At 48.1% G+C, this 11,311-nt stretch overlaps 1 protein-coding gene across 1 annotated transcript; it reads right to left on the bottom strand.

The window, feature by feature from the left end:
• Nucleotides 1-2,267: 2,267 nt before the first annotated feature.
• Nucleotides 2,268-10,021, bottom strand: Prdm13 (PR/SET domain 13). Its single transcript, XM_057791209.1, is given in 5 exon segments — nucleotides 2,268-3,952; nucleotides 7,654-7,774; nucleotides 8,091-8,222; nucleotides 9,735-9,964; nucleotides 9,967-10,021. Coding segments are annotated over 5 exon segments (2,223 nt in total).
• Between the last annotated feature and the right edge of the window lie 1,290 nt (nucleotides 10,022-11,311).

The raw sequence follows: 11,311 nt of genomic DNA, 5'->3' as shown, positions 1-11,311 counted from the left end.
ATTTAACCAAACAATTCTTGTTTGTTTACTGACTATTTTTCCACCAAACAGAAGTTACACTAACTAGTACTGATCTAGGAAATGAAGTGCAGGTTATAATTTTATAGCTAATAGAATATTTTCCCCGTGTTTCAAATCTGGACTTCTAATTTTCCCTTGAGGACTTACAAGATCTGATGTCAGAAAAAAAAAATTCTTTCAACCCTCTGTACGAGGATGTATCTGCTTTTGAGTGACCACTATTACAAAGGATAAGACCACAAAGGACAAAACATGGTAGCTAAGCAGGTAGTGGAAAACTGAATTAGAGAGCTTAGGTTCCCTCCTAGTCATGAGTATCAAGATCATCCCTGAACCTCCTTCCTAGGGGGGAAGAAATGCAAGGAGCCCAGAAGAGTCCCTCAACAAAAGTGTGTTACCATTGTGTCCACAAAACTCAGCTCTGTCTCTCAGTCTCTGTATCTCTCTGTCTCTGTCTCTTGTGTGTAAAATCCCCTCTTTTTGCTTTCTCTTAGACAACAAGACGATCTCTAGTCAGCTAACACTGAAAGCCTATAATTCCCAGCACACATCTTTGCATTTCCTCATAAAAGGAATCTTTTGGAAGATCAGCATTAATAGAAATCAAATGTTCTTGGTTATGATGTTAAAAAAAAAAAAAAAGTTCCTGTCATTACCTAGTGTTTCCAAGGGGCAGTGTTTCCAGCTAGAGACAGCACTGGGAACTTACAAAGCATTCAGGATTCAGGATTCAAAGGACAAGATTGGGTGACTGTGGCCATGAGATCCCTGCAAACTGTCTAAACTAACCTCTGAGAAAACAGCTGCAGACCTGGGCCCTCAGTGTACCTGCCTTTAACTAAGGGCCTAATTCCCTGTTTCTAAAAGTGGGGGGGATTCTTCCTAGAATGTATATCTAACATCACTTTTTAAAAATAGCAAATACAGTCACTGCTAACAATTTTGCCATTCTAATTACTGTCTGTACACTGTGATCAAATTATATTTCCTCTTCTGTAAAATGGGGCCAAAACTAACAGCACAAAGTTGCTGGAAGAAGAACAAGGGGGAGGGGAGACTTAAGCACCTCCAAAAAAAAAGGGGGTCCTCTTCTAGTGTTTGTTGAATTAATACTAAAATGCATGACTTGTAAAATGCTTACAGCAAATTTCCTTTTATAGTTCCAAGGTAAACTCTGTCAAAATGGTAGACAACAAGAAATACTGATTCTAGTTCCATGATTCTTTGTGACAAGGAAATATTTATATATATGTAAAGGTTGTTGTTGGGGTTTTTTTTTGCTTGTGTTTGCTTTTCCCTGAAGGTCCTTGAAGTGAACATAATACACTTAGCACGGTTAACAATGGTTTTAGAAATCAATGGGCTTCGCCTGCTCTCTGTAAACCCCAATTAACATTAATTCTGTGAATAATGTAAATCTTCTCTGACTTGTGAAGTTTCCTCAATGGTTGTTTTCGAATTGAACTACTTCTTTAAAGGGTCCTCTGAAGTTGCCAAGTAATCAAACTCTCGTCTGTATCTTTATTAGTCTTAAAGATTGCACAAAATGGAAACAAGAGCAAAGTACTGTATCCACTGTACATCATTCATTATAAAACAACATACACATCTGGATTCTACCAAATAGGATATTCTTTAAAATTTATATATTGCGTGCTCTTAGATTCATGCGTTATTTTACATGTATCATTATTTTCTCATAAATAATTCCAACTTGACCAATTCGTGCATCCACTACCACAGTATTCACAATGTGGCAAGGAGTGGTCTTTGACAGGAAAACGGCTTTAAAAAAAAAAAAAACGGAAACAAGTATGTGGGTGTCACAGCTACTATTTGGCCTACGCGGTGAAATGCTAACAAAATTGACGCTAAACATCTTTCCAAAAGGCACGATTTCCTCCACAGAAAAGAACGTTTTCAAAAACGTGTGGCAGATAAAATCATCACCTTTGGGGGCACTGAGATGCTTATATTGATGTGATCCTGAACCCCAAGACCAGAATGCCTGCAGGGAGAGGGTCTATGCCAGAGTCTAGAGGCCTGAATTATGGAGATACACGCCCAACGGGGCTGTTCTTTGGCTGTTTTTCAGCCCATCCTTAAACGTTGCTCCATTCCAGAACTGGAAAAGCTCACTGTTCCAAATCCAGCACCCTCCCCAGAATAACGACAGTATCAACAAAGTCTTTCCTGTCACCACATCTCTCAACTTTGTCCACACCCCTTCCCTTTCCACCGAAGCATTAGGAGTCGCGCTCGCCTCGGCCCCCAGCCTCAGGGTCGCTCTGGTCATCCGTGAAGCAGACGTCCACATCACTGTCCTCGCTCTTGGGATCCCCAGGCTCCAGGGCATAGCCCGGCTCCGCGCCCGGGCCGTCGCCCGCCTTGGCGATCAGGCTCTGGCCCGGGTGGCGGGATTTGACGTGACGCTCCAGATCCCGGCGGCGCACCAACACCTTGCCGCAGAACTCGCAGCGATAGGGCGTATTGCCCTCCGCGTGCAGTCGGATGTGCTTGTTGAGATTGCTAGGGTCGCCGAAGGGCCGCAAGCACACTTTGCACTTGAGCGGCTTGTAGCCCGTGTGCGTCCGCATGTGGATCTTGAGCCCATACTTGCGCGAGTACAGCTTGCCGCAGTAGAGGCACAAGTGGCCCGTCTTGGGCTTGCCTGCTGCGCCCCCGCCGCCGCTGCCTGTCGCTGCCACTACGGCCGGAGGCAGAGACCCCGAGTCCAGGCGGGCGCGACCCTTCCCGGCAGCCATCTCGGAAAGCTGCTGCGTGTGCATGGCGATCTCGCGGTCGATACTGGCCAAGGAGCCCAACTCCGCCGGGCCGACCGCCGCCGCGGGCCCGCTCAAATAGGAGATGGACTCGGGGTATTTGAGAAGCCCGCCCAAGTGCAGCTTGAGCGGGTAATAGGCGGCAGGCGGGCCGTAGAGCAGGTCTCCGCTGTATACCGTAAAGGCCGGCATGACGGCGGGCAGGGGGCTGCACTCACCGCTGGAGTAAGCTTTGAGCCCGCCCGCGGCGTCGAGGGGCGGCAGCGCGCAACGCTCCAGGGGGAGCCCGGGTGCAGGGAGAGCGGCATAGCGCGGGGTGGGCAACGCAGCAGCTGCGGGCGGGGCGCGCTCCACGTGCTTAAAGGCGGACACCTCCTCCGTGTGACCCGCCAGCAGGGGGAAGGCTCGCAGTGCCCCGGGACACGCCAGGCCGGGTGGCGGCGGATCCCCCGCAAGCAGACACTTGGGGTGGTGGTGGTGGTGGTGGTGAGCGTGGTGGTGATGGTGGTGGTGGCCAGAAGGACTCTCTCCACTGCTGGGGCGCCCGCCGGCCCGACCCCCACCCAGCAGCCGGCCCAATGCCAGGCCGGGCCCCTTACCGCCGCCCTCTTCCCGGTAGGGGTCGCCCTGCGCGGCTGCCCGGGCTAGGCCAGCGGGTTTGAAAGCCGAACGCACGCCGGGGTAAAATGTCAAGCCGCTGCCGCCGGCTGCGGAACCGCCCACGATGCCCACGAAGTGACTGTGTGCGCGGGCCACCCCGCTGGCATCCAGGGTGCGATCTGGCTGCTCCTTGCTCTTCCTGGGAGTTCCCCACTTGCCTGGGGACGGTGAAGTGGCCGGGGGCGCCAGAGAAACCTCCCGCTTGATGCTCTCCCGCGCTCCGCAAGCCTGGGCGAGTTGAGGAGCCTGTGCTTGGGACCTCAGTGCACCTGCCTGGAGGGGCGCAGTCAAGTCCGGGGCGGTGGGTTTCGGAGGGAGGCCAAGGGCTTCCGCAGCCGGGCCAGCGCCGGGTCTGGCCGCGTGCTCCTGATGCAGAAAGGCTCGACCCCCGCCGCCGCTGACCACGCAGTGGAAACGCAGGTGTGCCTTGAGACTGTTAGGGTATCGAAACGTCCTCCAGCAGTACCAGCAGATGTAACGCTCCTCTCCTGGGCAAGAGACAGAGGGAAAGTAACCCTATGAGAAGCAAGGGAGCCAGAAGGAAAGCTCCGGGGCACCAGGCAAAGTCCAGGTTTTGACCCATGGCGCGGCAGAAGCGGGGATGGTGGTGAGGGTCTTAGGGCTGGCAGATAAAGTTCAGTAACTCTATCAAGACCCTCCCAAAGCGTGTAAATGGCCAATCCTTGTCACCTCTATCCTCAAAGGCCTACTCAAACAGCAAACCAGGTAACCTGGGGCCGTCCAATGAAGACTTCCTCCAAGCCCTGGTAGTAAATATCCTTTAGAAGAGAAAAGCACAGGAAGGCTGACTGGGAAGGGCAGAGAGCAGCTGTTGCCTTAAATCAAGTGTTGAAGCTGTGCTGTGCCTGTGCCCATCTGTTAGCGTTTACAGAATAGGTGGCGTATGTCAAGGAGTTGGATAAACTGAACAAAGGCCAATCTAATAGTCGTGAGCGCCTCATTACCAGGCGAGACAATATCCTGTATGTATGGGCCATATGTAATCATTCCTTTTCATATAACAATGTCTTTTGTGTCGGCTCTCCACCCTTTCTACCCCCTCCCAGACTTAAACACTCGCCTGAGGTTTTCCTGGAGCGTGACCAAATGAATCCCCACATAAGGACTGTGATTTGCTACTCTTCAAAATTATATGCGTCCTAATTTCTTTTAGTAACTTCATCGGATTGCATTGAAGAAAAAAAAAGTTCTACTTTTTGATATCCTACGATGGATGATTATATCCAGAGAAGGATGGTGTAGCGTTATCTTATCAGTTCTATCTGAAAGTTAATTAACTCCTAGAAAGGTGCAGAGATACAAGCTCGCGCGAGATATATTTCACTTAGTAAATATATAAAAATGAGAAAGGTACTCTGCTCTTAAAAGTGCAGAGTTCTCGAGCCGGGCGATAGTGGCGCACGCCTTTAATCCCAGCACTCGGAGGCAGAGGCAGGCGGATCTCTGGGAGTTCGAGACCAGCCTGGTCTACAGAGCTAGTTCCAGGACAGGCTCCAAAGCCACAGAGAAACCCTGTCTCGAAAAGCCAAAAAAAAAAAAAAAAAAAAAAAAAGCAGAGTTCTCTACCGTGAGTGTTATGCTGGTGTACATGTGTAGTTAGTGTCATCAATTCTTTGTGTCTCTTCCACTGTAACTGTCTTGACTTACTAGGGTCATTGAACACAATCCAGAGACAGATGTGTGGCATAGCTACTAATCAGGTACTAAAAGCTAATTTCTATGTACCACTGTGCATACAAATGCAGTCCTGCAGTTTGTTGTGTTTTTAAGTGATAGATTGATTGATAAAATTAATGATGTCGGTGAGAAAGTTGATCGGGCCACATGGAAATCCCGGAGTACACGGTAGATTTCTTAAGGTTGCATTCTCCCTCTTTATGTCCACTCAACTCCTGCTTTTAAGACATTGCTAAAGAGCTTGCCGTGGTGGCACAAGACTTTAATCTCAGCCCTTGGAAAGCAGAAGCAGGCAGATCTTTGTAAGCTGGAGACCAGCTTGCTCTATAGTAAGTTTCAGGCCAGCGAGGGCTCTCTCAAAGGAGGGGAGCAGTTTATTCCAGTAAAGGTCAAAGGAGAGCTGAGAGAAACAGGGGGACAGAGGATTGTTCCAGGTGTTTCCCAAAGCCTTACACAAGAGCACGGCAACATTCCTGCTGCCTGTGTAAAACACCTATGTAAAACAACTCTTAGAAAAAGAGGAGGGTGGTCCCTTGGTTCTCTTGGAGTGTTTGAAGTTCAGCTGCTCCTTTACATCCTCTCTTCAAGAGTTTTCAGTCTGCTCCAGAATGGCTCTGCCAATGCAAAGCCAAGGACACTTGGTTCTTAAAATGAAGGGCAGTGACTCAATCTTTCTGTGAAAGTGAAACTAACTGAAGTTAGCTGGTATTGTAAAAAGAGATGTTATCACTGAAAATTTCTTCCTCTCCCCAAAACACAGGACAACTGTGTGTGTGTGTGTGTGTGTGTGTGTGTGTGTGTGTGTGTTTATTCCAGCTTATCTTCATCAACAGGTCCTGCAGATCCTAAGGTTCAACTCTCACCAAGTGACTCTTCATAAATGACTTTGCTCCTCCTTTTCATGCAATTTTAAAGATTTCAGAAATGCCAATCTAGAAATGTCAGGTTCAAAATAGGCTATAACCTTCCCAACAGTAAAATGATGGATTTTTTTTAAATATCAGTTGCCATATGGCATTTATAAAAGTAGTTGGCTGAAATAAAATACATGGGTTAAGCAAGCAGCTTTTCCCTGTTTGGTCGTCCCTATGGGAAATGTTCTGTGTAGAAGTGGCTGGCACAATTTGTTGCAGAGTGGCAAGCTTGAGACTTCCCCTACAAGACAGCTGCGCTTATTCCTGGAAGGACTTGACAAAAGATTCTGATAATGTAGTTCAAAGAACAAACTATATTAGGATAATTCTTATGAATACTGGACATTAAAAAATCTATTTTAAAACAAATAGAATTGATTTACAGAAAACAGTAGTACTTTGAAGTGAAATGACTCGTTTCTCTAAATAACCTGTCCAGCCCAAGAATTGTTTCCAAATAACTACACTTTTATCAATATCTACCTGTTTCTAAAGGGACACAGTAGAGTACCCATTCTGGAGGAGATTGTGTTAAAGTATTTTGGAACACTTTTGTTGTTGTTGTCTATAAGTAAATAGCTTCTTGGGAAAATTATAAACAGGCTAAAACAATTAAGGAGGAGGGGTAAGGGCAGAGGAAGCCGAATGGAGTTAGAGAAGGGAGTCGCAGAAACTGAACTACTTCAGCCTTCTTCCCACAGGAAGTGTCCTTCAGTGCTGTGTGGAGGGTTTGAAATGTGGTCCTCTTTAGTGGCTACCCCTTAATTTGTATTAACTGGCTCTTGGCTTGGAAGGAATCAAATAAATCTGAGAAGAAACTGGGATACATCCCAGATTCAATTTAAGTAGACTTAGTAGTGGGAAATGAATAAATACCATTTTAAGCAAGAACTTTAGTACCTGTCAAGGGACCAGCTGCAAGTGCCTTGACGCTTCTAAAATGCTATCAAATACACTGCTCTCCTGTAAAACTAACAGAGAAAGAGCACTTTTGTAGGTTTTTTTTTTTTTTTTTTTTTTTTTTTTTTTTTTTTTTTTTGGTTTTTTGAGACAGGGTTTCTCTGTAGCTTTGGTGCCTGTCCTGGAACTAGCTCTAGACCAGGCTGGTCTCGAACTCCCAGAGATCCACCTGCCTCTGCCTCCCGAGTGCTGGGATTAAAGGCATGCACCACCACCGCCCGGCCTTTGTAGCTTTTTAAAAGTATTCTAGGTTTAAGTTTTGGGGTCTAGAACTCAAGATGTAATGGTTGTGGCCTATTAAGTCTCCTCTATTGGTTCTTCATTAAGTAAATGCTTGTCATTCAGGGTACGTAATGGGAAAGAGAGAAACCAAGAAGTTCCTAAGGAGTATTCCGCTGCAGTTGAGGACAAGATTATTACCCACTTTTGTTACCACTTGCTAATGGTTTTAAGGCAGCATTTCCCTCTTTGCCTGTGTAAGGAGCATGAATTCCGCTTCCACGGAGCGCAACAAAAAGGTTCTTCAGGTCTGGGATCACCTCCCACTACCCAAAAGAAGAGTTGAACTCTACGCTTGCTCACCCTCACTGTTGGGGAGACCTTCTCAGAGGCAATACCTTTCTCATCATGAGTCGGAGTTGCAGTTGTGGGGATGTCAAACCACTGAGCCAAAGAGTTAGAATACCACACAGTCAGCTCTTCCCCTGGCTGGACATCTCGTAATGCTCGATAGAAGATCTAGGATGCAATAATAATAATAATAAGCAATAACAATAATAGTAATAATAATAAGGTTCTCTGTTATTTCCTGGTGCTTGAGAATAAAGGTTCAAATGCTGACGTTGTGGCCCTGGAGAAGCTACTGGATAGCTTTGACTCTCATCCTTCGTCCTTTAAATGGCAAACCAAAAGTATCTTCCTTGCAGGGTCATTGACACGTTTAAAAGGAGAACTCTTGCCTTTCAAAGTTCTTTACTTACAAAATGCCCGGCTGCCTTAGGGACCATTAGTGGATGCAATTGGAATTAACAAGGATGAGGGGCACTGACAGTACCTGTCCTCCTGGTAAGTCTGCAACAGCTTCCAGAGTCTGTTCCTGGGGGTTCCTGGCTGCCCGGATTAACCCTATCCACTCCAGAGGGGAGCCCCCTGACTCGTCCACCAGCTCCCCTCTCACCATGCGCACCTGCAATACAAGCAATGGTCATTTCCCCACGTGTCACAGCCAGTCTCACAACCCAGAGGAAAGACTGTACTCCACCCCACCCAACTTCGGAAAATGCTCGTGTTCTCTCTGACCCAACCTCTATGAGCTGCTGGGAGAATAATTCCTCAGTGCCTCAGTTTAGAGGATGGAGAAATGAGGAAGGTTGAATGTTAGTCAGCACCACGACCATCACCACAACCACACACCTTGGAAACACCAGCTGAAAAAAGCATTCTCTGAGAGCTCCCGGAGGCATACAGTCACAAAACACTCCCCCACCTCTCTCTACGCGCGGTTCTAGGGTCCTTAACACCGGAGAGAAGTGGTTCCAAGTTCAAGCCCGGTCTGAAGCCTGGCGCAGTATTCCTACCCTGTTTCTCAGCCTCCCCATTCTATAGAACTGCTCATAGGTGCAAGAGAACTCCGCGGTGAAATGCTCAGAACAAAGCCAGCACAGAGAAATTTTGCCTGCAGCTAGCAGGCCATTTAAAAGCAATTAAATCGCGTTTAAAGAGAGAGGCGTGGTTAGCTACAAAACCGGCTGTAGACCGGAATGAGAGACCAGAGGCTTTCTGGCACCGGGAGTAAGGTGCAGGTCCTGCTCCTCAGACACGGAAGACACTTCTTGCAAAAAAGCTCTAGACTTTGACTAAAACTACGGTCCTTTTTTTTTTTTTTAAACAAGCTTTTGACTTAATTTCCCGGTCCTGCCTGCCAGTCCTTGACTGCTAAGGTATCCCCCCACCCTCTGCGGGCAAGAGTCTTTAAATTCCCCCTCTAATCAGGGATCAAAACTGTGGGGGTGGGGGGAGGGAGCGGTCAGCGTTGAAGAGTTGTCCCTGGTGATCTCGGACTCTGAGAGTCCGCTGCAGGGGTCTCAACTGGGTGTTCCCTCGAGGGTGGGGCTCCGCTACCTCTCAAAGGGCATCAAGATTAATCACCACAAGACTCATCCTCCCTCCATCCTTTCCTACCCAAACCTACAAGTAAATAAATGGGGACTTGGTATATTTCGAGAACTAATAGCCTCACAAGAACTGTCTCCTCCGAGAAAAGGGATTGACTTGTTTAAAACAAAATTTAAGCCTCAAATTAGTAAACAAAACCGGGAAAAAAGTCCTTCCCATCCGATGCCTCCAGAGAAAAGGGTATGTTTGCCCAAAGATGCAAGAGCCCAGGTGAGAGTTAGGAACCTTTACCGCCTTGCTGAGGACACCCCGAGAGCGCTGGCGAAAACTATCAGTTCTCACAGGCCCCCATCCCTACAGATCCTGGCGCACCGACCTAGAGTCTGTTTCCACTCAGCTCTGCCCTCCCTTCAACCCACCCCACGTCCAGCTCAGTTATGAGACATTCTAAGTCTAATCGGAAAATTCTACTCTGCAGAATTAGCAGGTGTCCCTTTTCTCCGCTTTTCCTCTCTATCCCTTTTCTGGATCGGAGCAATGGGAGGCGAATCGCAAGGGACGGAAATCCAGAATGGCCCAGTACCTTTTTCTTGGGCCCTGGTTCCCTGCGATCTGACAGGTACTTGCCCAACTTGAAGGTGCCAGGCACGGGCCCCAGGCGCAAGCCAGCCGGGATGCAGCAGTCAGCGTTCACGCTGGTGGCCGGAGCGCGTGAAGTTCCATGCATTGTGGCCACCGCCACCTGGCAGACGCTGGGGCTCACGGGGTCCTCCACGAGGAGAGAGTGACAGAACCAGGAGCAACCTCATGCAATGAAGGAGCCGCACCCCGACGTGCGTCTTCTGCCCGCAGAGTGACGCGGGCGGGCATGCACTGCGCCTTTTCAATCCGGGCGGGCGCCTTTTGGCACCGTGAGCGCAAGGGCGCGGAGTTTGGTGAGAGAGTTGCGCTGTGAAGCAGCTGCAGAGTCCCACCCGAGAGGGTCACATGGAGTGGTTCCCTCAGCCCCCTGCATAATCGAGGCCTCTGAATGGCTAGCACACAATGGTCCAGGCGACCTTCCCATTCCTAAAAATCCAATTTGTCAAGGGCGAAGAAAAGGCTCTGGTGAATCAAAGGTCCGGCGGGACCATTAATCCTCAGCATGGGGTATTGTCCCTGAGACAGTTACGATATTTTAAGTGACAAATCCACTGTATAATTTCTCCATAAATTTTACTTCCTTTTATTGTTCGCCGACAAACCAGTTTTGGAAAATAAGTGACTACTTTAAGTCTACTTGGCTGATTCCTTTGAGCCTTGGTCTACTTCAAAGATTCTTAATTCTCTCCCCTTGGCTTTATTGTAAAGGAGATTAAACAAAGAGATGGGGACTGTTTGGAGGACTTGTTAACTTCTATTGATTTCTGGCGTGTGCCATACAGAAATTAGGCAGGTACTTGATGGGAAAACACCAGAAAATACCTACACTTTTCAAATAACGACCATAGTTCCATTTCAGGGATTGGGTTCAGGCCAGTCCACCATTCAGAACCACGTTAGCTGTTCCCTCTACCCGGATTTGCCCCAAAATATGAAACCTCCGGAACAATTTGAGAGGGAGAAGCCAGCTGAGCATCACTGCCGCTCTTCACACTCAGGGCCCTCAGTTTTCTCTGAGGATAGGAAGCAGCCACAAAGCTTCGTAGGAGATGCGCTCTGTGGATCGAACTGCGGCCTTGAAGAGGAGGAAGTTCTCCGCAGGGCTGTTAATCCCCGCTGCTGCCGCCGCCCCCCCCCCCCCCCCCCACACACACACACCGCCTGCGATTCATCAATTCAACCTTGTTTTGCTTTTAAGTTTAAAACCGGGAGAAAGTCCTGGCACTTACTTCTCCAGAACCAAAAGGCTGGATTTTTACTTATGTTTAAAGCAAACAAAACAAAAAACAAACAAACAAACAAAAAAGACCGCAATCTCTCAGCAGGGCGAGAAGAGCCGTAGCAGGCATTTGGGTCAACTCAGGCACCTTTCTGCAAATCCCACGCTGTCACCACTGAAGTCACCAGGAAACTCCTGCAGTGGCTCCAATGATGTGTCCTCACTCCCACCCCATTCCCACCCTCTGCCCCATCATAGAAAATAGAACAGAGGACTCTGTGCAGAAAGCTCATTGGTGC

The sequence above is a fragment of the Chionomys nivalis genome, chromosome 16 (genome assembly GCF_950005125.1).
Source record: "Chionomys nivalis chromosome 16, mChiNiv1.1, whole genome shotgun sequence".
Lineage (NCBI taxonomy): Eukaryota > Metazoa > Chordata > Mammalia > Rodentia > Cricetidae > Chionomys > Chionomys nivalis.
This window is presented reverse-complemented; position numbering and strand designations above follow the sequence as displayed.